Source organism: Oncorhynchus gorbuscha, linkage group LG10 (assembly GCF_021184085.1).
Source record: "Oncorhynchus gorbuscha isolate QuinsamMale2020 ecotype Even-year linkage group LG10, OgorEven_v1.0, whole genome shotgun sequence".
In the NCBI taxonomy this organism is placed as follows: Eukaryota; Metazoa; Chordata; class Actinopteri; order Salmoniformes; family Salmonidae; genus Oncorhynchus; species Oncorhynchus gorbuscha.
Window position 1 is genome coordinate 73133862 of NC_060182.1, and position 27921 is coordinate 73161782.

The 27921-nt window shown below is 41.7% G+C and overlaps 1 protein-coding gene across 2 annotated transcripts; it reads right to left on the bottom strand.

Annotated features, from left to right (window-relative positions):
- LOC124046526 (sacsin-like) lies at window positions 1–27892 on the bottom strand. 2 transcript variants are annotated; one of them, XM_046366978.1, is made up of 8 exons: window positions 27877–27892; window positions 25754–25798; window positions 25441–25528; window positions 25095–25206; window positions 13478–13624; window positions 11807–13244; window positions 11447–11535; window positions 1–11328 (listed from the first exon to the last, which is right to left on the bottom strand). In XM_046366978.1, exons 2-8 carry the CDS (start codon window positions 25777–25779, stop codon window positions 329–331), a joined length of 12900 nt encoding a protein of 4299 aa, XP_046222934.1. In that variant the 5' UTR covers window positions 25780–25798; window positions 27877–27892; the 3' UTR covers window positions 1–328. The 2 variants fall into 2 exon arrangements, with proteins under 2 accessions (XP_046222934.1, XP_046222933.1); XM_046366977.1 differs by lacking the exon at window positions 27877–27892 and adding an exon at window positions 26015–26125.
- Window positions 27893–27921: the final 29 nt, after the last annotated feature.

Here is a 27921-nt window from a genome sequence, read left to right on the forward strand (position 1 = left end):
GAGAATGATCTATCTTTATTAAATCATGTTTATTTTTTACATTTATTATAACAATATCTTCCAACATAAAAAAGTGGAAAAACATGTTACTGTATTTTTGTGAGCATTTAACAATAATATGGTTATCTTTTTAATTGATTCTTCAAAAGGAATTATTGAACCACTATGTGTATAACATACTCTCAGTAAATCATAAGATCACAACATGAAAGTTACATGTAGCATTTCTAAATCAAGTTAAATAGCCTTTAGCATTTCTAAATGAACTGGGTGTCATGTTTTTGTTTTCCATCAATGCCCAATTGCAATATGTAAGCGATGTCTTTAATCAATGAATATACATTTCTATTTTGCACAGAAGCTTTGATGCCATGTCCAGCACCTCTGATTCGTTCTCATACTTGAACATCTGATTGGGAATGTGTGGTGATGGGTGGTAGTTTGGGTATTGAGTGGTCTTGGGGTCGACTCCCAGCTGTTTCAGTTTGCTCACAATGTTGGGTAGAGTGTCTAACTGGGGGCTGTAGCGAGAAACCCGCTCAGCTAGGCTGGAGATGGAGCTGTCTTTCCAACGTTTTCCATGTCTTTTGTACTCTGCTGCCACCAGAGCCTTCTCCACAGCCTGATGTACCTTGAACAGAGTCCACTCTGTGGTCTTGCCTCCTGTGTCGTTGTCAGCAGCGGCTAGGTCACACTGTGCTTGTCTCAGCCAGCGCTCAGCCTCTGCTCGGTTGGGTTGTGGTACATTTCCATGATGTGTCCAGAAGTTGTATCTAGTATTGTGTCCCCTGTAGAACCTCTCTCTTCCACACTGGTGGCGATGAGCTTCTTGGTTCCACTGGTTGTAGAAGTTTCTGAAATTTGTGTTCCACTGCTGTGAGGATGGGTTCCCCGTCCTGCCATTTTCAAGATCCTCAATTCTGTTTTTCAGATACTTGAATGCCTCTGTGGCTAGCTGTTGGCAGTCTGGGTTTTTGTCAGGGTGCCACCTCAGGTAGAGGCGTCTGATGGCCTTGAACCGCTCCTCTGCAGACAGAATCCAAATCTCTGCCAGACATTTGTCTATTTCCTTTTTGGCTTCTTCCAGAGACTGTGGTGAGGTCTTTGTGGATGAAGACCACTGCACAGATTCTCCCAGTTGTACCAGTTCCATGCACGTTGCTCCAGTGGAAGAGTATGAGAAAGGCTTCTTTTCCCGTTTAAATTGGTGGAGATCAAGGGCACTGACTTCTATGACTTCATCTTTCCCAATCTGTATTTTGTATCTGTAGGCACTCTGTCCTGATTGGCCAGATGGCACACACAGCTGTTCCACTATAACTGCATAGCAACAATGCTCCTCCTCTGCCGTATTCTTAAAGCCAACATATTCCCCAGTTTCATAGTTGTTAAGGAAGCTCATGTCCAGGGCATCATGCCACTCTTCAGGAACAGGACTTCCTGGTTCTGGTGGCCCTTTCATGGAGTCCTCAGTATCAGCACTGTCATGGATTCCATTCTGTTCTAGAGTTGTCTTGACGTCCTTCATGCTGTCACACGAAAGAAGGTGTCCTAGAACTAGCAGGAGATTTGAGCCAAGAATGTTATTAAGAAGGGCATTAATCTCTTTAGTCAATCTCATGATGATCTCACTCTTCACTTTGTGGGCCTGGTCGTCATTGTGTTTCAGGTAGAAGGTACAACCTTGCTGGCCCTTTTTTACGTACACCTGTGTGACAGCAGTGGTGTCACTCAGTACCTCCTGGCTAAGTTGAAGCACTGTTTCAAGGCTGTTGCAGCAGGTGATCTCAATGCCGCCAAAGGTTTTCTGACACATGGTGGCAGCATCGCCTTGTGATATCTTGCCCTGACACTGCTCTCTGATGAGACACACTAGACCATGCATGAAGGGAGCTGAGGATAGGTGTGCCCCAAACCATCCGCTGAACTCGCAGCCCTCCCCGTACTCACACAGTTGCATGTTGGATTCCACCACATTCTCTACTGTAATCTGAGAGAGCATTTTGGGTTGTATCTCCAGGGGCAACAACTGCATCATTTTATAATGTTCATACATGTCGTTCTCTAAATGGCAATTGCTCAGTTTCTCCAGGAGTTTCAATTTGTCTTTAATGGCACCCTCCAATCTGCTAACCTTGAAGACTGTGTCATTGAAATACAGTGAGGCTGAAGGGTATAGTCTGCCATCGGTTGAAGGTAGATACAAGGTCTTGGGAATTTCTGAGGTCAACTGATTTTCTTGCAATTTGATGATCAGATGAAAAAGCTGCCCCACAGCTCGCTTGACAGTTTTCTCCTGATTTGGCTGAAGGGTCTGCTTGTCGGTGGAATCTGCATGGATTTCTTGTAGAACATTGCAGTACTGCTCTGCAGTAGGCTCGTCTTTGACGCCAATTTTCTTGAAGAATTCTGCAAACCTGACATCCTTTGGAGGAATGCAGTACAAGTACGGCCTGAACTCCATACAATGAAGCAGTATCAGAGCTGTTTGCTTGCTCTTTACAAGTGCAGAATCTTCCTCCACAAGCACCACAGGGAGATCAGTCAATGGCTTGGGGTCAAACTCTATTGTTTGTAGATAGGTGTAAGATGTCCGGAACACTTCAGCTCGTGTTCCTACCAAGTCAGCAGTTTGGCATGGTGACTGACAGATGTTTCTGAGGTTCTCTGTCACACGTTCAGAAGGGGGTTGGTCAACTGCACCTGCTTCTCTAATCATTTGAATATGTGTTTCATCGCAGTTTCCTACGTGCAGTATTGGCATGGATGTCCAAATTAGGCATGGCTGGAGGACATCTTTTTCAATCAGACAACCTCTGATTGAAACTACAGTCCTCTTTCCTGCAAATGACTGGTGGTAGTTGCACAACCTCTTTTGAATTTCCACAGGAAAAACAAACTTGATGTCAGCAATTGTTTTCAGAAAGTCTGGTGCTAGCTTTTTGACATTTCTTTTGAAAATAGTTTCAAACAATGTAGACGACATCAGTTTCAGCCCTTTGAGGCTGGCAGTGCCTTTGGCATCCAATTCAATTTGATGAGCAAATTCAATTATTTCCTCATCTGACACAGTGCACTTCATTCCAAGTTCTTTGAGCAGTTTCCTTGCTTGACTCTTGAAAATGATGTTCCCTCTATTATGAAATTCATCCCAGAAGCTTTCTGGCACAAATCTTTCTTGCGGCAGCATCACCTTGTACAACGTCTGATTCTCATCAAAGAAGTAGGAGGCCATCTGCGGATTCCCATGGATGTCCCGAATGAATTTCACATTTTTCATTATAGAGATGATTTTGTCATGGTACTGCTGATAGTCCCGTTTGAGTTGTAGTGACAACAACAGCTGGACAGAGTGGATCATTTGGTTGTTGTTTAGATTGTGCAGGAAAGGCAGAATGAACTGGACATAGTACTCCAAATCACTTAATATCTTAATGCTCAGGTATTTTGACAAGCTCTCATTTACAATGTTGTATTTCAGGAAAATGTCATCTGCCATGTACACATCTGGAAAGCTTTCCCTGAACTCTGTGTTGAGGATGTATACATTTCTGGGTCCATCAATACGCTGCCGTCCACCCTGTATGGTTTCAAATAGTGGCAATGACTTGAGCTTTCTCTGGTAGTCCTGTTTGTTTTTAGATGAGCATATCCCAGACTGTAGGACATTTTGAAGTGTATTCAACTCATCATCTGAAAGATGCTGAAATTCTGAATGTTCCAGCTGGTGGACTTGGTCTAACACAGCACTGCTGTCGCTTGTCCTCAAGAGCTCGGTGTGTAGATAATGATGCAGATGCCTGTTCACATCTTGGAAGAATGTAAGGTCCAGTTTCATGAGACCAAGTTTCATGAGAATTAATATAATTTCTTCTTTTGAAAACGGAATCACACTGGACATCTTCCTCATTGTTTGTAGAACACATTTGTTGTTTAGTCTTGGGCACAAAACGGGCAACATAGGGCAGTCAGAGAACAGCTCCTTGATGGCTATCAGAGCCTGGTTACCATCTCCATTTGTTGAAGCTGTAGCATGTATGTGATAACTAAAGAATTCCCATAGTTCTTTCAGCCATGAGTGTATTATCTGGTTTGGTACATGTAGCCTACAGTGTGGATCGGTTTCACAGTTTTGAAGGAGGTGCAGAAGTATAGGTTTCAAATACTTTGCTGCGACTGGAATTGTCAATTCTTTAAGAAAGTTCCCATCTTGTAGAACCTGAAAATGTTTGGTGTTGGTTATGAAATCAGCAAAATCCTCATGATGTCCATGGAACATTCTGTAAAATGTTGACAGAAGCTTGGGAGAGTCAGGGTCAAACACTCTAAGAATCTGATCTTGAGTGAGAAGCAGTGGAAGTCCGGTGACTGAACTGGAACTCTTCCTGTTAGCATATTTTTTAAGTCTACTGTCTGAACTGGACCTGTCCTCACTAACTACAACATCTTTGATACAGTACTCCAAGAGAATGGAGCATCTCTCTTTGTCTCTGATCAAAGTCTGGCCAATGGGTAGAGGTAAATCCATTTCAGTGTGAGTTGGATCATTCAGTGGTTTCTTCCTCAGGTAGTTACCCACTGTCAAAGGACTGACTATTCTCACTTCAATCCCAGCCGATTTGAAGCTGGTCCATATTTCCATCATTTTTCTGGATGAAGGAACCAACTGCATTCCAAGATCATCTAAAATAGAAACAATAGATCTGTTTTCTTTGCTCAAATGAGGTGCATCACTTGGTTCCGTCTTGCTCACACTAGACCACTCAACAGTGTACTCTGTTATTGACCTGTGTTGAACTTGTCGAGTTGAGCCGTGTAGCACAGGAATAAGGTCAAGTTTCCTGTCATTGACTGACCTGTACACTTCATGAATCATTTCATGCCAATCTTGGCCAGTGTCTTTGGAGATGGTGGGGAAGAAACACAAGTATGAGCTATCAAGGACTGAATCAATATGTATGGAATTGACTTTCACTTTCTTTAGGTCACAACGGATGTAATTGAGAAGGTCAGCATACAATGGGGCGATGACATTCAATTTCAGGGACTCATTCCAATCTATCTTCAGACTTTTCCCATCTTCTTTCCAGAAACCACGTCTGGAGGAATCTACCTCAAAGTTCCCGTTGACATGGACTGGAAGTCCAGTTTTACCAGGCAAGGGCAGGGAGCAGAATGCTTGTCCAATGAAGTAATCCTGTTCAGACAGAGAGCTTGTGCTGACAATTTTTCCTCTTTCTCTAGGCTGAGAGCTTACACATGCTGCCAAAGCTGCCTGGGGAACTCTGCCAGTCTGTCCTTCCATATCAGTGTTTACTTTAAAAGAGCCAAACTGCTCTGCAATGATCCACTGGCTTTGCCTTTTACCAGATGATGAAATCTTGACACTGTAAATGGCTTCCTGTGGTGTTTGTCCGTGGGACAGCAGCGACTGTTGTACGTGGTTTTGAAAAGAAACCCATTCTGCAATGCTCTTCTCATGTATACTTTTTTCAATCGAGAAAGTAGTCTTGAGCTTTCCTGTGCCTGGGTTGATTTCATGAAACTGGATTTTCCTGATGTTCTTCAAGAACATTATCAATCCCTCAGGGTCTTCACAGAGAGCTGAGGACAGTTCTGCCATATCTTCGACATTGACCCCATTGCCGGATATTTCGGAGGTTTCTGCCATGGCACCAGTCCTGATAGGCAACCTAAACATGGTGCCATCTTTAAGAGAGAATTCTTTTGGGAGAAATGTATTGTAAACATCAATGAAGGTGTTCTTACATTCCTCTTCCAATAAGATTTTGACACCTGGTGATTCTCGTGATGCTTCAACATACTTCAGATTGGGATCAGATATGCAGAGCCATTTGTCACCGGTTAGGATCGAAGGACAGTCAGTCAGGTGGTAGACTGAGTTAAACCCAAGTCCATATTTTCCGGTTTTCCCTGGAATGTTGTGCTTTCCACCTTCTCCCAGCTGCTGAATACCTTGCAGATCAGCAGGAGAAAACACCTGGTTGTTGTACACACACAGTGCCGGGCCCTGAAGTGGATTCCATCTCTGTCCAAATGTTTTCTCTGTGCTGTGCTGTCTTTTGTCCCAAACAAAGTGAATTTCTGTGGCCTCTGCATCATCAGCATTTTGGATTAGTTCTTTCAGGATGTCCTTCTTCGAGGGATAAGCTGAGATTATGTTTTTAATGCGAACTGTCAGTTTCTCACGTTGTCCAAACTCTTCAGCAAATGGTGAGAAGTTCTCTACTGAATGCTTTAGCAGTGTGTGATGTCGTGTTGTGATCACCCCAAAATGAAGTGCAACGGCACGAGATATTTTTGCATGGCACAAAGTGACATCTTCTGACACTTCCATCCAGGGGCTGTCATTGAAATACAGCTGGTTAGATGGCTGCAAAACACACATTTCATCAGGTATGAGACAGTCATCCTGTTTTTCATCTTTGGCCTCATATAATCCCCTTTGGACTATTGTCAGACAAATTTCTAGATCATTATTGGAAAGTGGGCTGATGCCATAGGCTTGGCTGAGTTTCTTCAGTACACCATGAAACTGTTCTGGTGTAAATTGCTTTTGGATGCATAGACATTTCCAGAGATTCTTGAAACTGGAGAAGGCAGTTGGAAGCACATGAAGATAAGGTTTAGCATCAAATTCCTCATTTTTAGCCACAGACTTTACATCCACAAACCTGTCTTCAACAAGGATAAAGGGGAATGAGTGTGCCCTCTCAAAAATGGCAGTCAATTCCTTCTCATCATGCAGCCATCTGTTCAAAAAGCTGTAGCAATTATGGGCTGTGTTGAAGAGCGTCTGTTTGTCACATGTTTCCGAATGCTTGGATGATTCCTGTAGCTGCTGAAGCACTGTCTCGATTGATGGGCTTTCACAAACTCCCAGTATGCATAGCACTGCATCATCACTGTGTATTTTCAGATTTAAAGAGTCTACCACAGACTGTGTCATGTCAACTAGATGGCGACATCTGTCACTGTAAATGTCAGTAGGCTTTTGAAGTCTGACTATTCCATCCTTCACTGCTCCACCCTTCCCTGTGTATGTAATAACTGGAGGACATGCTGGAATGAACACAGTGTTTCTCAGAGTCTCCCAGTGAGGCGAGGCTTCATCCTTTAGGGAGTCCCTCATCAGCTCCAGGATGCACTGGAGATGCTTGTATGCTTTGCCTTTGTCTTTTTGCCAGATTTTGTCAATGGTCTCTGCTCTTTCTATGATGTCCTCTAAAGGGAGCTGGTCACTCAGCATCCCCAGTTCTGACAGACGTTGAATCCTTTTAGGGGAATGAAAGTCATTTTTGGTTCCACCGAGGAACCGTCCTTCCTCTTGCTCAAACAACTGTGCCACTTTTCCAGAAGTATTCACAAGTTTTTTGATGTACTGAAGTTTTCCACTTTTCTTTGTAGGAATGCATGGGTAGCTCCTTAGTAGATTGTCAATGGCATCGTCCTTCAGGTCAATAGCATGCAACACAAGAGCATTCCTACTCTTCTGGTCCATATTGTTCAGGTTGTTGAATACCACTTCTCGGTAAAATGCTTCCCAGTCAAATGTTCTCTGCTGGAGAATCTCATCTAAACCAGTCTGTATGAAACTCTGTCTCACCCACAAAGGCAGAGGAACAACAAGATAAGATGTGTTTGAATTGCTTTTACACACCTTCATTGCAAGCTCTCCAACAGCTTTGTCCTCTTGAATATTTGGGTGCAAAAATCTGGCTTTGTCCATTGAGCACCAGTTTTCCCCATCACTGAAGAGCTTCAGAGGTTTGCCAGAGAAGTGCTGACTGACGACCAAGTAAAATGTATCAACCAAGGGTTTGAAGGGTTTGTTCACGTTCTCTCCATTAGGCCAAAAGGTATAGTACTGATAACATTGAAGGGTTCCATTTCTTGACATGTTCTTCAACACTAGCAGTGTACTGACATATGCGGTTGTAACAGCATCCTGAAGGAGAGCTCTATTCCAGTCGTATTTCACTCCACTCTCCCACAGACCTCTCCGATTAGAGGTCACAGCAAAGGATCCGTTCAGGTTCACTGGGAGCCCAGTGGCAACAGAGAGAGGGAGGAAGCAGAACGCCTTTCCAACCAGGTTGGTTTCTCCAGGGATCCATTTCCCTGTCTTTGGTTCTTTGTTTAAAGGTACAGCAACACCTCCGATTGGCAAGGAGTGCACTGCCTGCTCATTATCTCTCTGGACCATTTGTAAAGAATTCTTTGTCCCAAAGCAATTGTATAGGAGCCAGAACTGGACATCAGATCCATCACAATGTTGTTGCGTTAGTTCAGCTATGTTGGCTCTATGGCAGTCAATGACCTCTTGGCATTTCGCATCACGCTTCATCAGACATTTCAGAGCATCATTCTGTAATATTCCTAGAGGAGTGTCCTCTGGAATCTTGATTGTGCTCACAACCTTTCTGGTGGCAGTGAAAATATTCTCTATCTGGTCGTCTTGAGGAGGAGTGGAAGCGTCAACCGGAAGGTTTTGAAGAGATACCGTGTCGATGTTCTTCAGAAAGAGGAGGTGAGTTTGTGAGTTGTTTGTCAGGTCCTGTTGAAATGTCACTATGTCATCTCTGTCATACACATTTCTGCTGATTTCTGACTTGACAGCCTCCTCTTGTGTTCTGAAAGGTAGTTTAATGAGCGTGCCCGGGTAGAATTTTTGAGTGCTGTCTCTTGAAAGATTGCAATTAAAAATCTGCTCATATGGTCTGAATTGACCAGGAAACCTGTGCAGAAGCTGCTCCCGAGACAAGCTGAGCTTGATACCAGGAGTTGCTTTGTTTTGTATGTGCTTTTGCAGGTGTGTAACATTTGGATCAAGTATCAGAAGCGTGTTGCCACTGAGGATTGAGGGAATATCAGTCACATGGTACACCGCATTAAATCCAAGTCCAAATTTCCCTATTTTTTCAACCTGGTTTTCCTTTGAGGCAGATCCGAGTTTGACAATGTTTTTCCAGTCATCCTCTGTGAACAGCCCATTATTGAAGGCCCAGAGACACGGTCCCTGACAGAGAACCATGCCTTGGTCTATGAGGCTGTCAGCAGGGTCTTTGTGGTTCCTGAAATCCACCATGAACTTACAGGTGTTTGCCCCGGCATCTTCTGCATTCTGAATTAGCTCTTTGAAGATGTCATTTTCTTCGTCATACTCCTTCAGAATGTTCTTAATCCTCAGAGTTATGGGCTCCGACTGCCCACACTGTTCTATTCCAATGAACTCTGGACGCAGGATCCGGGTGCTGAGGAAAGGGATGTTCAGCCACTGTGCCGTCGCCGGTGGAATCTCCTCGTGGATGACATGAATCTCATCCTGGTCATTCTGTAGATCCTCCAGACCATCCCTGCTTATATCACAAAACACTGTCTTTGACAGTGGTTGCAGGGTAAATCTCTGACTCCCTGCCATGACCGGCACTGGGATATTGTCCCTGACTCTTTTCTTCTCTCTCCACATCCAGTTCAGAATGGCTATTGACACTTTCAGCTCTGATGGTTTTCCAAAAGATTGGGGCCTTTTTTCAATGGTCTGTTTGATGTCATGAAGGATGTCCTCTATTTCTTTCTCTGAGAGTGATGTCTTCACTCCAAACTCTGTCAGCAACTTTTTGTATGGAAGAAATTCGTCTAGCACCTTCTCAATGTATGAGCTCAGATCCAAATCAGGTGGGTAGTCCAAGACTACATCGTGAGGAAAAACAAAATGATTGTGTATCCACAGCCAAGGTATGACTCTTTTGTTCATCACTTCCCTGACCTCACAGATGTGATCTTGCATGTATTTGTAAATGCTATGCAGCTTGGTTTTAAACTGCACGTCTTTATCTGGATCGGTCATTGCCTTGGCCACAGCTGCCAATGCTGACAGATTCTCCACAACCTTCTCAGCAGGAGGTAGGCGTAGCAGACCAAGTTTGCTGCTTACTTTCTGGCTAAAGTCTCCTGAAAGAGGCATGACATGCCCTACAATGCCATTGTACTCTGAATGTCGTATCTCCTCTAGCTTGTAGAAACCTTTCCCCCTATTATTTTCTTTCGTGATGTAAGGATTATCACAAGGGACCCACTGCAGCTGTGATAGGTGCTGCAGCTGCTGATGCGAGAATTGGGAAAGCAGGTCATTGCCATTCAATAGTCTTTGAAGTGCTTCTGCTTTTTTGAAAGCCTTTTGTGAATGAACATGTGATTTATCAATATGGGTGCCAACATGCAACACGTTGTCTGCTGAAACGTCAGTTTCCTTTGTCTGCAATCCAAGACGTATTAAGCTGTCAAGCTTCTCTGGAGTATTTGTGAACACTGCTGGAGGAAAGAATTCTCTTTCAAAAAGAACTTTGAAGGCTTCATTGTTTGGATCAAAAATACTGGAGGTCTTCTTCAGCTCTCCATCTATTTCGATAAAGCTCAAATCTTGGCATTTTTTGTACAAGGTCCCATTCTGTGAGAAGAGGATACTGCCATGCTGTAATATCCACGTCATAATTCCCTCTCTCTCTTGTTTCTTGAAATACTTCTTCTCAACTCCATCAATCAAATGAACAGCCACCTGAGCAGTATTCAAGAGATCAATCTTGAGCAACAATAGGAGCCTGCGATCAGCCTCAGTTGCACACCGGACAATGGAATCCGGCATTGGGAGCTCTGTGGGGAGAGCTGGGGAGGAACCCAAAACCACTGCCTGCTTGTATTGGGTGGGAACATATTCTCCGGCCATTGATTGGAAGAGAGGCATCTTTGAGAGCAGGTCTCTCTCATGGACTGTGAGAAAATCCAGAGTAGAGAGATAGGCTTTGAGTTCCTCTTTCTCGTGGTAAGGAGCAGACCTGATTCCACTGATGACCTGACTAGCAGCTAAGTTCATGAACACTTGTAGAGTGTTCTGTGGCGATGGTGGTAGTACGTACGAGTCAAGATCTTGGTGTTTCAGGCATTTGTCTCTGTTAATGACTGTTCCCCCAACCTTTTTCATGACTTCCTTTATTTTGTCTGGTAAGATGGATTGCGTGCTTTTCTGAAAAATCATGGTTGGATTCTGTTGTAGTCTTGCAAGTATGACAGAATGGCTAGTATCGTGTAGTGGTTCGATGGGTATCAGTGGCATGCCTTCAAAATGTCTCAGATCTATGCAGTGAGTGTTGAGACATTTCCAGAACTCTCTGAGCCATTTCAATGGTGGGTGCTGAGCACTCCCTACCTCCCAGGTGACATGACCTGTCTGTTTCCAGTCCTTTGGGAGAGTCTTCTTGGCAAATGTAGCCACAATTTCCACATCTACATTGAATACTTTGAATATATCTAAAAAGATGGAGATATGAAAATAATAGCCATGTGACAAACATGCAGGTATTTGCAATTCTACATGATATCCAAAACCTTTCATTGTTAAATATAATTGTACAATGTATTCTCTTACTTGTTGCAGCTAGTCGCTTCAAATGTTGGATGCTAGTGGTGCTGAGATCATCAGGCAGAAACAGGTCTTTGCAACCTGGCAGCAATACTCTGTATGAAGAGAATACTTACTTGTAAATTATTAATGGAGAAAGGGAATGGATTATCCCATATGAAAAATACTATAATGTATACAGGGATGGAATTTAAGGATTTTTCGCATGGGCCAGCCGGGATAGAAGACTACAATGTCTAATAGCCCAGACGGAGAGCGAAGGGTCTCTATGCCGTGTGATATTTAAGAAGACACATTTCTGGCATATTTTCTACTAGCCCTGTCTAGCTTTATTTCCATACCTGACTAAGACAATTAAGAACTTACCTTGGAAATTTGTCATTGTCAATGAGAGTGATGTCCTTCTCTTCATTTGTGAATGTCTTGAAAGTCCCGTCACTGAGAGGCAGCATCTTCAGACCCCTGAGGTCGTGGTAATTCTCATCAGTCAAGATGTACTGCAGCAGAGACAGTTTGTCATTGTTGGAGAGATTAAACACAACGCCTCTGCGGAGAACACCCCTTACAAGAGCTGGTGTCACCCATTTCAGTGTGTCCGGGTCTGGAAAGGCCAGCTGGACAGCTCTGGAGACATGATCTGGGAAGGTGACAAGTTTTTCTCCACCTGCAATCAAGGCCCTGGTCACGGCAGCCATCATTTCGGGCGGCATGGTGTCGTCGGATGGGCACACAGCCACGGCGGGAGAAACAAACTGTCTTTCGTCTTCAGCTAGAGAGAAGATGGCAGTATTCTGTTTGAGTAGACGTTGTAGAATGTCTTCAGCAATTCCATGCCACTTGTCTTTGTGTTTGGTCTGACTGAGGTCTGGCCAGATGTTGTACACATATGAGACTGGGAGTGTGGAGCTCTTGGCTAGGTTGGTGGCATCCTGCAGCATCAGGAGGTATGTGTGAGGGAGGACCTCCTTCACCAGCAGCTCATTCCACTTCGCAGCTTCATCATACTTCTGGTCTTCCTCCTGCCATTTGATGTGTCTCCTGTTGTCAGTGAGGCCAAAGCAGGCGTTCACATGGACCGGGTAGCCAGTCTTGTTGGAGTCATTGTTTGGGAGGGGCAGGAAGACACTAAGTCTGCCATCAGTCAGGACACTCGTCTGGCTACACTGGAATGCCAAGTCAACTTGAGGGCGGAAACTCAGCTTCTTGGCCAGTAAATCTAGCTCTGGAACATTTCCCTCTTTCATGCAGCATGTTGTCACAAGCCACTTGGTCTTTGTCTGCTTCTTGCCTTCGGAAGTAGAGGTGATGGTTTTGAAGCAGGTTGATCCATCAATGTTTGACTCGTTCCTTGTCTTCAGACTCAGATCAACTGTGGGACTTGAGGTCACTGTAAGCCGGACATTAACGAACCCTTTGGTGTTGATGTGCTTCAGGGAGACTGATGACACATTCCTCAGGAACAGAGTGCTTATGTCTGCATCCGCAAGGAAGCTGTCGAAAAGCTGAACTACTTTATTGGAGTCATACAGGTTGTCTGAGATCTCTGAGGCCTCACTGCGTAAAGGAAACCTAAATAGTGTCCCTTTAAAGTGCTTCTCCTCCTGGATGATATCCTTCCACCTTTGGGCACTGACTAGTTTGACAACGTCTATGAATGGTTGGAACTGATCTTGCAGATTCAGTAGAGTTTCCTTGTCTTCCTCTTCCTCCAGAGACCACCGGAAGCCTCCAATTTGCTCTCCAAAGAGATTCTCTTGGGGGTCCAAGAACCCCAAGTACTTGGAACTGAATATGGATGGCACATCTAGAAATGATCAATATTACTGAGTGTGAATAAAATGCTGTAATGTAATGAAAAGCTGGCTATGAAGAGAAATTAAAACGTAGCAATGGGCGGTATGACTACATTTACAGTATACCGGTATAGATCCATGTGCTGTGATATGGATTTTGGCATATCAAGCAGACCTTGTGATATAGCTAGCGCATGTTCATGGTTAGATTCTTTCATTGTGATAATAATACTCTGAGGTTCACCTGTTATGTGGTAGACAGAGTTGAATCCGATCCCAAACCTGCCAACTTTATTTGGGTCGTTGCGTTTGACGCTCCGGCCGGTGGTCTGGATCCCCTGCCAGTCCTCTGCTGTGAACTCTGCATTGTTGAAGGCATACAGAGCAGGACCTGCTCACAGACAACAACGTTCATACACATCAGTAGTATAATTAATCAGGCTGTAATATACAATTAATTGGTATACACAGCCTGAAGCTAATGCCTGATAAATCATGTAAATGTTCCTTACAAGCCAGAATGTTAAATAAAATTACATTTACACTTACTCTACCGATTTATCTGTGTGGTTTGTCCTTCAGCTGCTCAAAATTAGCATCTGAATCTGAATAAAGGTATATGGTTTGGTTTGGCACAGAGGTCAAATTATATTGGATATTCGGGTTTCTCTTGCTATTGAACCATGCCATGACAAAATGTATATTCTGAATCAGGAGGGTGGAGAACAATAAAGACAATTTTTTGTGTTCATCTTTTTATTTAAAATATTTTCTGGACAATCCTGCATAGAATTTTGGGGAAAGGCTGTTTGCTGATCAAGCTCTGTGACAATTTTGGCCTTTATTGAACTTCACGAGTTAAAAGTACATATTTGACCTTCTAAATCGGACTGGCAATGAGTCAGGATAAGTATTCAAATGAAAGACGGCGTCAAAGAGAAGATACTCCGCTATGTTTACCGTGTTTAAGTCGCTAACTGAGCCCAACTCCACGAGTTGGTAGAGGCTGCCATCACAGCCGAAACAGAGATGGCGGAGGCAAAACTCTCATGGCAAAACTGAAGTTATTTCAATAAGAAACAGCCACCTCACTTGACAAGATGCAAACCTTTATCGATTGCATGAAGACTACTCTAGAGAAAAATTATAAACGGATGACCCACATTGAAAAAAAGAAGAGGAACATGACAAAAAGCTAATACAACAAAACCAGGCTATTAACTACCTGATGGGCCAAGTAGAGGTATTGTAAAAAAAAAGTACAGTTGGAATAATATTCAAATGTTTGGGCTCGAAACCAATGCAAAAAAGGGGCAGACAATTTCTACATTTGTGGACAAGATGCTGAGGAAGGTCTTGGAAATCGATACTGCTACACCTTTGGTCATGGAGAGAGCCCACAGAACGGCACCTGCAGCCCAGAGTAGGCCCGGCGCGAAGGACACACAGAGGCCCAGCTCAATCATCGTGCGCCTTCTCAACTTCAAAATGAAACAGTAGATAATGCAGCTGTTGAGAACCAACAGAGAACTATTCTACAAGGACAAGCACATATCTATCTCTCTAAAAAAACATCACATACTCTCGGATGTTCCCTGCGAAGCTGCACCTCACCCATGAGAGCAACCCACATCTTTGATTCTGTACCAGATGCCGAGTCTTTCCTGCACCTCATTGGGATTATACCACCTTCCAGACCGAGGACAGGGTCTGAAAAAATATGCCCACTATGTAGAAAACTCCCAGAAGGAGTGAGACAGAAGAACTCAAGGCCCAAGAAGTAGCTCAAATCTACCACAGAACATTGTCCAGTCCACACTGACTATTGAAGCGACCCCTTCTTCTTAAGGACTTGAAACTATTTGAATTGGGAGTTTAATGCTGGAATAATTCATCAATCTTTGACGTACAGTGTGTCGGGATGATAAAGTATTATTTAATCTGGAAAAAACAGAATAGCCTGCTTTCCTCATTCCCACCTTCTCTTTTAGTAGGCTATAGGGTAAAGATGATTTATTTGTATTAATTTTTAAAAACGTTTTATGGCAATTCCATATAGGCTACCAAAGTGTAGGTTACTGAAAATATTAGCCTAAAATTTGCTGATTATTTATTGATTTAGACAATGCTTTTGGATTACATTTCATTTCCAGCATTTAACCTTTACTGTTTAGGACAGTCTGCTTTGGAACGAGAGACAATTACTATGCCTGCCCGCATATGCTTGAATTTATTTATTTTGCATTCTGTTTTCTTATAGCCTAATATTATTTGATTTGGAAGCAACCGTTCCCTGTTAAAGAAGCCAGGTAAGGACCGACTAGACTGTGGTTCCTATTGATCAGTAAGTACAAATTTGGACTGTAAAATCAATGAGGTAGTAACAAAATTATTCAAACCAGGTTCATTAAAGGACGTCACTCAACGTTGAATATAAGACGACTTCTGAATATTATCAATTACTCTAAGACCCAACTCAAACACACAGTTATGCTATCACTCGATGCTGAAAAGGCATTTGACCGCGTTGACTGGTCTTTCTTTTAGCAATGTTAAAAAAGTTTGGTTTTGGGGAGTGCGTTTTGAAATGGATAGTTAATATATTCATGTCCAAAATCATCTGTTATAACGAATGGGAATATGTCGCATTCCTTTTCGCTACAATGAGGAAATCCTGAAGGAGATTCTCTATTGCCACTGTTATTTGCCCTTACCCTCTGGCGGAAAGCTATTCGAATTGCCATAAACATTCACAAGATATCTCTATATACAGATGATGTCATCCTGTACTTGAGGCAGAGACAACAATTCCAAATATATAAAAATGAATAGGTGCTACATCAGGCTATAAAATTAACGCTGGTAAAACTATTGCAATGATGACATTTGGTGATGCACCCTTGAGTATCAAAGACAACTACGCATTTAAGTGGACTGATACAAGCATGCCTTACTTGTCTTAATATTACGTCAGACTATTTGAAACTATATGCTTTCAACTACACTGTGATTAGTAAAATCACTGAAGATCTAGACCGTTGGATGCCCCTCTATATATCTCTAGCAGGTCAGGTTGCTTCAGTGAAAATGAATGTCTTACCAAGACTGCTTTATCTGTTTCCAATGCTTCCTCTTAAAACTCCTGCTAAAACCTTAACAAGCCTAAATGCAGCAATAGGCTAATTTTAATGGCAAAATAAGAAGGCTCCTATTAGTTATAAAAAAACTACAGTTGTTCAAAAAATTGGGTGGGCTTGGCCTCCCTAACCTTAAATCATATTACTGGGCGGTGCAACTTAATCACATAGCATCATGGATTCAACAACCAAAGGATTTGTCATGGCTTGAAATTGAGTCAATATTGTGATATGCCTTTACATTGTATGGAGGGGGCGTATGCCTCATGACTAACGGGACATGGTGTGATGAAGAAAACATACAGGAACTCAAATCCTTCTGTTCACCTGATTTAGAATTCCTCACAATCAAATGTAGACCGCATTATCTTCCAAGAGAATTCTCTTCGATTATAATCACAGCCGTATATATCCCCCCCCAAGCAGACACATCGATGGCTCTGAACGAACTTTATTTAACTCTTTGCAAACTGGAAAACATTTATCCGGAGGCTGCATTCATTGTAGCTGGGGATTTTAACAAAGCCAATCTGAAAACAAGACTCCCTAAATTTTATCAGCATATCGATTGCGCAACCAGGGGTGGTAAAACCTTGGATCATTGTTACTCTAACTTCCGCGACGCATATAAGGCCCTGCCCCGCCCCCCTTTCGGAAGAGCTGACCACGACTCCATTTTGCTGATCCCTGCCTACAGACAGAAATTAAAACAAGAGGCTCCCACGCTGAGGTCTGTCCAACGCTGGTCAGACCAAGCTGACTCTACACTCCAAGACTGCTTCCATCACGTGGACTGGGACATGTTTCGTATTGCGTCAGATGGGAATATTGACGAATACGCTGATTCGGTGTGCGAGTTCATTAGAACGTGCGTCGAAGATGTCGTTCCCATAGCAACGATAAAAACATTCCCTAACCAGAAACCGTGGATTGATGGCAGCATTCGCGTGAAACTGAAAGCGCGAACCACTGCTTTTAATCAGGGCAAGGTGTCTGGCAACATGACTGAATACAAACAGTGCAGCTATTCCCTCCGTAAGGCTATCAAACAAGCTAAGCGTCAGTACAGAGACAAAGTGGAATCTCAATTCAATGGCTCAGACACAAGAGGCATGTGGCAGGGTCTACAGTCAATCACGGACTACAAGATGAAATCCAGCCCAGTCACGGACCAGGATGTCTTGCTCCCAGGCAGACTAAATAACTTTTTTGCCCGCTTTGAGGACAATACAGTGCCACTGACACGGCCTGCAACGGAAACATGCAGTCTCTCCTTCACTGCAGCCGAGGTGAGTAAGACATTTAAACGTGTTAACCCTCGCAAGGCTGCAGGCCCAGACGGCATCCCCAGCCGCGCCCTCCGAGCATGCGCAGACCAGCTGGCCGGTGTGTTTACGGACATATTCAATCAATCCCTATACCAGTCTGCTGTTCCCACATGCTTCAAGAGGGCCACCATTGTTCCTGTTCCCAAGAAAGCTAAGGTAACTGAGCTAAACGACTACCGCCCCGTAGCACTCACTTCCGTCATCATGAAGTGCTTTGAGAGACTAGTCAAGGACAGCATATCACCTCCACCCTACCTGACACCCTAGACCCACTCCAATTTGCTTACCGCCCAAATAGGTCCACAGACGATGCAATCTCAACCACACTGCACACTGCCCTAACCCACCTGGACAAGAGGAATACCTATGTGAGAATGCTGTTCATCGACTACAGCTCGGCATTCAACACCATAGTACCCTCCAAGCTCGTCATCAAGCTCGAGACCCTGGGTCTCGACCCCGCCCTGTGCAACTGGGTACTGGACTTCCTGACGGGCCGCCCCCAGGTGGTGAGGGTAGGCAACAACATCTCCTCCCCGCTGATCCTCAACACGGGGGCCCCACAAGGGTGCGTTCTGAGCCCTCTCCTGTACTCCCTGTTCACCCACGACTGCGTGGCCACGCACGCCTCCAACTCAATCATCAAGTTTGCGGACGACACAACAGTGGTAGGCTTGATTACCAACAACGACGAGACGGCCTACAGGGAGGAGGTGAGGGCCCTTGGAGTGTGGTGTCAGGAAAATAACCTCACACTCAACGTCAACAAAACTAAGGAGATGATTGTGGACTTCAGGAAACAGCAGAGGGAACACCCCCTATCCACATCGATGGAACAGTAGTGGAGAGGGTAGCTAGTTTTAAGTTCCTCGGCATACACATCACAGACAAACTGAATTGGTCCACTCACACTGACAGCGTCGTGAAGAAGGCGCAGCAGCGCCTATTCAACCTCAGGAGGCTGAAAAAATTCGGCTTGTCACCAAAAGCACTCACAAACTTCTACAGATGCACAATCGAGAGCATCCTGGCGGGCTGTATCACCGCCTGGTACGGCAACTGCTCCGCCCTCAACCGTAAGGCTCTCCAGAGGGTAGTGAGGACTGCACAACGCATCACCGGGGGCAAACTACCTGCCCTCCAGGACACCTACACCACCCGTTGTTACAGGAAGGCCATAAAGATCATCAAGGACATCAACCACCCGAACCACTGCCTGTTCACCCCGCTATCATCCAGAAGGCGAGGTCATGTCATGTTTTGTCATTTATTATCATTTATTATCTTGTCTTGTCCCTGTGCTTCCCATTCTATTCGTTTCCCTCTGCTGGTCAGTACAGGTGCATCAAAGCTGGGACCGAGAGACTGAAAAACAGCTTCTATCTCAAGGCCATCAGACTGTTAAATAGCCACCACTAACATTGAGTGGCTGCTGCCAACACACTGTCATTGACACTGACCCAACTCCAGCCATTTTAATAATGGGAATTGATGGAAATGATGTAAATATATCACTAGCCACTTTAAACAATGCTACCTTATATAATGTTACTTACCCTACATTATTAATCTCATATGCATATGTATATACTGTACTCTACAACATCGACTGCATCCTTATGTAACACATGTATCACTAGCCACTTTAACTATGCCACTTTGTTTACTTTGTCTACACACTCATCTCATATGTATATACTGTACTCGATACCATCTACTGTATGCTGCTCTGTACCATCACTCATTCATATATCCTTATGTACATGTTCCTTATCCCCTTACACTGTGTATAAGACAGTAGTTTTGGAATTGTTAGTTAGATTACTTGTTGGTTATCACTGCATTGTCGGAACTAGAAGCACAAGCATTTCGCTACACTCGCATTAACATCTGCTAACCATGTGTATGTGACAAATAAAATTTGATTTGATTTGATTTGATTTGATTTGATTTGATTTATTCTCTTTATAGCAGACCCTATTTCTATTGACAGGGATAAACAAAACCCAAGTATTACTCTTACATTGAAGACATGGAGGTTCAACACCAATATTAAATGAGTAATGACTCACCTATATTCCACAACCCAGCCTTTCTTCCTGCTACTATGTCCCAAGGATTTGGGGACTGGGAAAAGAGATGTCTTTGTAGTCTCTCAACTATTCAAAGGCTCAATTTTTAAATAATTTCAAGAAATCCAGGAGGAATTCATTGTATGCCAAACAACATCCGCAACATCCGCTGAAATGGCAGAGCGCGAAATTCAAAAATATTTTCGAAATATTTAACTTTCATATATTCACAAGTGCAATACACCAAATTAAAGCTTAACTTCTTGTTAATCTAGCCATCATGTCCTATTTCAAAAAGGCTTTACAGCAAAAGCACACCATATGATTATGTTAGGTCAGCGCCTAGTCACAAAATATTTTACAGACATTTTACAGCCAGAGAGAGGAGTCACAAGAAGCAGAAATAGAGATAAAACCGCTACGTGTTGGAGGCAGTGTGGACGAATAGGTACTTTATTACTTATTTTGGCAATGTCCAAAAATCCAGTATTTTTGGTCTGAAATTCTCCATGTTATACAGGACATCACAGGTATTATTATTCAACCAGACCCATGTCATCTCCTTTTAAGTATTGTTCCTAGGAATACACTCCAATCCTCTCCACTTTAATTGATAGCTTATCTTTTAGCAGCAGCAAGGAAATGTGAAACAAAATGCTGGAAAAATGAACATGCACCCTCAAAAGATATGTGGTTAGGTCTATGTGGGGAACTTGCTGACATGGAGAGAATGACATAAATCTTGCGACATAGACAGTATAGGTATGAAGGTGTCTGGTCAGAGTTCCAGACATATCTTACTGGTCTTATTCTGAAATGTATTTTTGTTTGTTTCTGTTGTTTTTCTGTGGCTTTATCCAAAATGTATTCTTATTCAGACTCTTGAAATATTTACACTATTCAGCCTAAATGTAACCTTAACATGTGAGTGTAATTACCCTCATTAAAGACAGCAAAGATATGTTGTGTATGTATGGCACATGTTCTTTATGTGCTCTTGAATAAACATTTATTTATTTAAAAAAACAAATGAATACAATTTTCAGATTTAATCTTTTTAAAACGTTGAAAATTCTAAAAATAAACAAGTGTAGATTGTTTCCCATCCTCCCCTGATTAAAAAAATACCATTGTCATGCATTCATTGTGTTACTTACCTTACATTATTCATCTCATATGCATATGTATATGCATATGTATATACTGTACTCTACATCATCGACTACATCATCGACTGCATCCTTATGTAATACATGTATCACTAGCCACTTTAACTATGCCACTTTGTTTACTTTGTCTACACACTCATCTCATATGTATATACTGTACTCGATACCATCTACTGTATGCTGCTCTGTACCATCACTCATTCATATATCCTTATGTACATATTCCTTATCCCCTTACACTGTGTATAAGACAGTAGTTTTGGAATTGTTAGTTAGATTACTTGTTGGTTATCACTGCATTGTCGGAACTAGAAGCACAAGCATTTCGCTACACTCGCATTAACATCTGCTAACCATGTGTATGTGACAAATAAAATTTGATTTGATGATTTGATTTGATTGTCAAGGCAATCTTGAATATTCAATATTAAACAAACTTTACCTTGGTGGCTGTTGAGCAGTTGAAGGACAAAAACTTGTGATAAATAACATACTTGCTTATATGATGAGATACGGATAAAGATAATTTAATTAATTGGCAGCCAAGAACCGATCATCATGTCACCAGCATCATTCATTTGATAGGGCCTAGCCTACCCTCAATATTTTTGGGAAATTTGCATGAAGCTCGTCACCGTGCAGTTACCCACCATAAGTTAAGTTCTAAATAAGTTATGTTCATGATAACTTATTCCATATGCATATGAACTCTGTATGCTTTTCCATGTCTTGGTGGTAGTAGGCTACAACCATAGAGAATAATAGAGGCCTCTAGTGGCCAAAAGACAGTTTTAGCATGGGCAGTGCCATAGAGCCCCACAGTGGAGGTGTCATTATACCCATAAAACCTAGAAGTCAACAGGGGTATGGTTCCAATCGTTTTCCCACCATTTTTCACATAGGGGGTTTTAGAAACACTTCAAATAAGGGCTGTGTTTCGTGTAAGTTTACCCTGGCGTGACATTTTGATAACCATGTAAATGTCTCTCGGACAAGGTGACTTTTCTCAATATATACGGCTCTATTAACTAGCAGATTTGAAAATGAAATAGTATTTGTCACATGCGCCAAATACAACAGGTGTGGACCTTACCATGAAATGCTTACTGACAAGCCTTTAACCAACAATGCAGATGTTGTTGTTTTTTAAGAAAGAAGATATTTGCTAAAAAAATTAACATAAACTGAAGTAAGAAAAAAAGTAACACAATAAAATAACAATAATGAGGCATTATACAGGGGGTACCAGTACAGAGTCAATGTGTGGGGGTACAGGTTATTTGAGGTAATTGAAGTAATATGTACATGTAGGCAGGGGTAAATTGAATATGCATAGACAATAAACAGCAAATAGCAGCAGCATAGAAAAGGGGGTCAATGCAAATAGTCCAGGCAGCCATTTGATTAACTGTTTAGCAGTCTTATGGAACTTTTAGACCTACAGTGGCAATAAAAAGTATGTGAACCCTTTGTAATTACTTGGCTTTCTGCATAAATTGGTCATAACATTTGATCTGATCTTCATCTAATAATTTAATAGTTTAACATTTGCAAGCCCTGCCACATCCGACGAGCGTCATTTCTGGTGTAGTAGTTTTTAATCTTAATCTTGTATTGGCGCTTTTGCCTGTTTGGTGGTTCATCAGAGGGCAAAGCGGGATTTCTTATAAGCATCTGGATTAACGTCCTGCTCCTTGAAAGTGGCAGCTCTAGCCTTTAGTTCAGTTCGGATGTTGCCTGTAATCCATGGCTTCTGGTTGGGATATGTACGTTTACGGTCACTGTGGGGACTACGTCGTCAATGCTCAAAATCTTGAAGCCGTTGACTGATGTGGTATACTCATCAATACCATTGGATGAATCCCGGGATAATATTCTAGTCTGTGCTAGCAAAACAGTCCTGTAGCTTAGCATCATCAGACTACTTCCATATTGAATGAGTAACTGGTTCATCCTGCTTGAGTTTTTGCTTGTAAGCAGGAATCAGGAGGATAGAATTTATGGCCAGATTTGCCAAATGGAGGGAGTATGACAGCTTTGTACGCATCTCTGTTTTGTAGTAAAGGTGGTCTAGAGTTTTTTCCCCCCTATGGTTGCACATAGAAATGAGGTAAAACAGGTCAAACAGATTTCAGGTTTCCTGCATTAAAGTCCCCGGCCCCTAGGCGCACCGCTTCTGGGTGATCATTCTCTTGTTTGCTTATGGCTTTATACAGCTCGTTGAGTGTGGCCTAAGTGTCTGCATCGGTTTGTTGCGGTAAATAGACAGCTACAAAAAATATAGTTGAAAACTCTCTTGGTAAATAGTGTCATCTACAGCTTATCCTGAGGTACTCTACCTCAGGCAAGCAAAACCCTGAGACTTCCTTAATATTACAGATCGCACAACAGCTGTTGTTAAATGGATCCCAAATCTAACTGCCTGTAGCTCAGGACCAGAAGCAAGGATATGCATATTTTTGATACAATTTGAAAGGAAACACTTTGAAGTTTGTGGAAATGTGAAATTAATGTAGGAGAATATAACACATTAGATCTGGTAAAAGATAATACAAACAAAGAAAAATGTGTTTTCAAATTTTTTTTTGTTCCATCTACAATCAAATAGGAGTTTAGGTGTAATTTAGTCTTTGGCCACCAGATGGCAGCAGTGTCTGTACAAAGTTTCAGACTGATCCAGTGAAGCATTACATTACTACACAATATTTTGTATCAAGTCTGCCAGGAGTTTGCCAAAATGTGCCGAATTGGTCAATTGTCAATTTAAAACTTGCACAAGACAGTTTACAGAATTGTCAATTTAAAGAAATGTAGCCAATTTATTCATTACTACATTTAGCTAACATTAGATAGTTAATCCATAGATTCTTACCTTTGCCTCGATTCGGCAATCTCCTCCAGATCATCATGGCATTTGCAGTTCTTCATGATAGCCACATTAGCAGCTAATTAGCATTTCATTTTGGGGGGGTAAATACAGTGAATATATTGATAAAGGTCACCTTGTTCTAGAGAGATTTACACGGTTATCAAAACGTCACTTCAGGGCAAGCCTACACAAAACACAGCCCTTATTTGAAGTATTTCTAAAATTCCCTATTGTAAAAGTTAATGGATCAAAAATGATTTAAACTATTTCCCTGTTTAATCGCTAGGTTTTATGGGTATTTTGACACCTCCACTGTGGGACTCTATTGAGGGCTTCCACCATGCTTTCACCATTTTAAAGTAGTCAACTGGGTGGGGATTCCTATGGTTTATAGCTTCAATGACATTGCCCATGATGTCACAGAAGCCATGATGGCACAGATATAAAGATTAGTCCTCTATCTATCTCAATGGCTACAACATCATTGCTTGACTCCAATATTTGTGTATGAAAGCATTCCCACCGCAATTGTTGCATCATGTATTTCACAGACCCCCAGAAATACCCCACCATGTCTAACATATTTATTTTGTCAACATTGAGACATTTTGTCGACAAATCTGATGTTTCCATAAGGTCTGCAGTGACTTTTCTTATGCTGCAGGTCATTCATCCGCATTAAATGGTTGGATGGAAACCTGGTTATTCTGGCTTGTACATTTACATGATTTTGCGAGCATTAGCTTCTGGCGGTAAATACCAATTAATTGTGTATCACAGCCTGATTATCAGAGTAAAACATCAGGACCTGCTCTCAGACACGACAACATTCATTCAGATCAGGACCTGCTCTCAAACAGGACAACAGTCAAAGTTTATCCCTCTTTTCAATGCTTTTGCTTCAATATTTGTTTTGAAACCAAATCAAAAGTGATGGGGCATTGCCACACCGGTTTCAACGTTTTTGGAAAAATGCCAGCTCACCACACGTTTGCTGGTGGCACTGCATGAGCCAGGGCAAGCATGTTTCCTGATACTGTGACCACTTGTATTTTTGCATTCCAGCATGATGATCAGGATCCTAATCAGTTCTGCACCTGATATTAATCTGGGCATGTTGCCTTCTGTTTTAAGCCTTTTTTTTCCCAGATGTTGTGGTATAAACCCTTTCTACATTTACTGTCTAATGTGGGGTTATTAAAATGAAATCACAACACTTTCATAAACCCACAGTCAAACATCAATGTTATTTATTTTCAATCTTCGCAAATATGAAAGAACGGTACCTTGGTACTTCCCCAGGCCTTCAGTCTTGAGGCTCTGTCTGCCGTAGCATCTCTCATCGTGGAGGAACACAACCTCCGACGCCCCGGCATCATCCGCATTCTGGATCAGCTCCTATAGTCACAGTACAGATAAGGATAGGGATGTTTACATAGGTGCCTTTAACTAACGTTTGCATAGTAAATGGGTCTATGGCTGACTTATACAAAACAAGATACTCACACCTCTCCTTTAAATGTAGTGACTGTGATGATATTTAAGTTAGGTTTACATGTTGGTGATTTAGCAGACACTCTTTTCCAGAGCGATCAGATGACATGATGATGATGATTGATTAATCAAACTCACCTTTAATATCTGTCCTCCATCAGGGTACCTCCGCAGGATGTCCTTCAGGTAATCAATGAAAGGTGGAGCTGTTGCACCAAATGAATGTCTTCATAGAAACAGGTTGAAGTGAAATAGTTGGATATTTTAGTGTTTACAGTATTGTTGAAAATGTAAACTCATTCTTCTACATCTCTACCTTCTATCTACTAAAATTCGGAATAAATGGTTTTAATTCTATAAACTCGTAAAATATAACTGACATTTCCACACACACCAAGCAACTACTTCAACTGGTTTAAAATAATTACACTGGTAAAAGTATTCTTCTTACCGTGTTTTTCTCTTACTCAAACTCATCCTTCCACATCATAGGATTCTACAGAAACCAATGAATGAATTATAATAATCGGTGTTATAATATGGCAAGACAAATATAACTGTACTAATCAGACAAGAAAACTAAAATGTCACTATAGTTCAGAAATTTAATAATCAATGTTCAAGTATCCTAGTCATAATAATAACCTAAAAGTAAATGAAAATTATCATAAGAGATTTGTTGTATTTAAGATACATAAATTGATCAATTTACCTCAATCATTTAATTGAGTGTGAAGAATTATTCTGAAGCCACCTATGTCGTCAGACTAAATGTTCTTGGTAGGCTAACAGTTTTATATACCCAGCGTCTATACGTATGAGCCTCTCCCCATTACCCATCCCTACCAGACTGTTCAACAGTTTCAGTTTATCAACATTTCCTCCACAGTGGTGAAATGAAACTTTACAGCCCATTTATCCTGTTCTGTCCGGCCAGAATCCGAATACCAAAGTTGTTTCGTTTTCATGCATTTCCGTGTATGAAACGAAACTTTGATCAGGATGTGAATGTAATTCAAACAAGGGAGCCTGTGAAAGCCTATATAGCGCGGCGACTCCGTAAAAACACGCCACTTTGGTACATGTGACTTTTCATGACGCAAATCTCAGATATGCACAACTTCTAGTGATGAATTGTATTGCAAGCAAATATTGTTATTTTGAGGGAAATTGAGACGTTTGGTGGACAGGAATGATAATAATGGCTAATATAAACATTTGAACATTGGCCTTATGATAAAACATGCAATTTGGCATTGGTAAGGAGATCGCATAGCAGTTTGTAGCCTAATGTGTTTCTTTGAGTTTAATTGTTAAGCGCCTACATCAAAATCATATTTTCTGACATGACTGTTATATTCTCACTACACAACAAATATCAGGCTACAATTGATCTATCCATCGCTCATTCAGCTAAGCATGCTCGAAAGTAAATAGACCGGTAGCCTAGACAGTATCGGTAGGCTCCAGTATTGCTGTGAGATATTTCAAGGTTTATTTTAATCTCAGAGCCTATACCATGACAGGAGATCGAAACAAACATCTATTGACAAACAAAATATTGAACAACAATTAATATTTTGCACAGTATGGGCTGTAGCATTTACTTTTAAATTGTTTCTACATATAATCAATCATGCAGAATGCCAGGCCAGTGTTTGGCACTTGCTATAGGCGAAATGCATTTTTTGTTTGAAAAAGTCAATTGCAAAAAGATTAAAACATCCTACCAACACCTCTACAGAAATGTGCTAGAATTTGATTAATTAAGATACACATAATTCCAACCTTTCCAAATCATACAGCAAATTAGGACGTTTTATAACCATAAAATTAGATTTATGGGTGTTTTCCAGGCAGGGTAGCGCTAATTCACTAGTACACATTTATAATATGGTTCTGATTTATCAATGAAAACATGCTTATATTGTGAGCGATAGTTTAATAAATCCTAGAATCTTCACTTGACGGAATTTAGTAAGACATTTATGTACGTTTCATAAATAATGCCACAGGTGCCCAACATGATGACGTGCTGGTTTGGAGTTAAAAGCCCCCCTCCCTGCTATAATGTGCACTTTGTCACCTAAAAACATTTACACAATTCTCCCGGAGGCCGCTAGTCTTGCTCAACTAAAAATGTAATGTCTCATCTCAACATTTTAAGTTAGGTTACTCCCAAAATATTTTGAGTTAGGCCTACATTGGGCTAACAATTTGTAGTTTAGAAAAAGTTATATCTAATTAAGTTTGAATTTATACCAGTAGGGAGCCTAAAGGTAAATAATCAACTTGGTTAGAGTCCCCAATAGAAAAAATATTTTTTCACACGACCCTCCTCTTCAACCTGGTCGCAGAGCATTTCATATTATTCACCATGTAAATCCGATACACTCCATTTCGTATTATATGTTAAGTGTAATATGGTATGTATTCATTTATAAATGTCCATCACCCATTTCGTAAATGTTACGAAATTACGAATTACAATTTGTATTATGTGTTACGAATTTGCAAACGTACTATAAATGACTAATTTGCTAAACAAATGATTCTGTATGTTACACATCCTACCTAGGTGGTTAGGTTTAGGAAGTAGGTATTTCAACCGTAACGATA

Bases quoted from the DNA above. Each gene is read 5' to 3' on its own strand.
- LOC124046526 (XM_046366978.1), bottom strand. From the start codon at position 25,779: ATGAGTTTGAGTAAGAGAAAAACACG. The intron at 25,529-25,753 runs GTAAGAAGAATA...GTTTCTATGAAG, and splicing joins TTGAGTAAGAGAAAAACACG to ACATTCATTTGGTGCAACAG. The intron at 13,625-25,094 runs GTACCGTTCTTT...GTCTGTGAGCAG, and splicing joins AGGCCTGGGGAAGTACCAAG to GTCCTGCTCTGTATGCCTTC.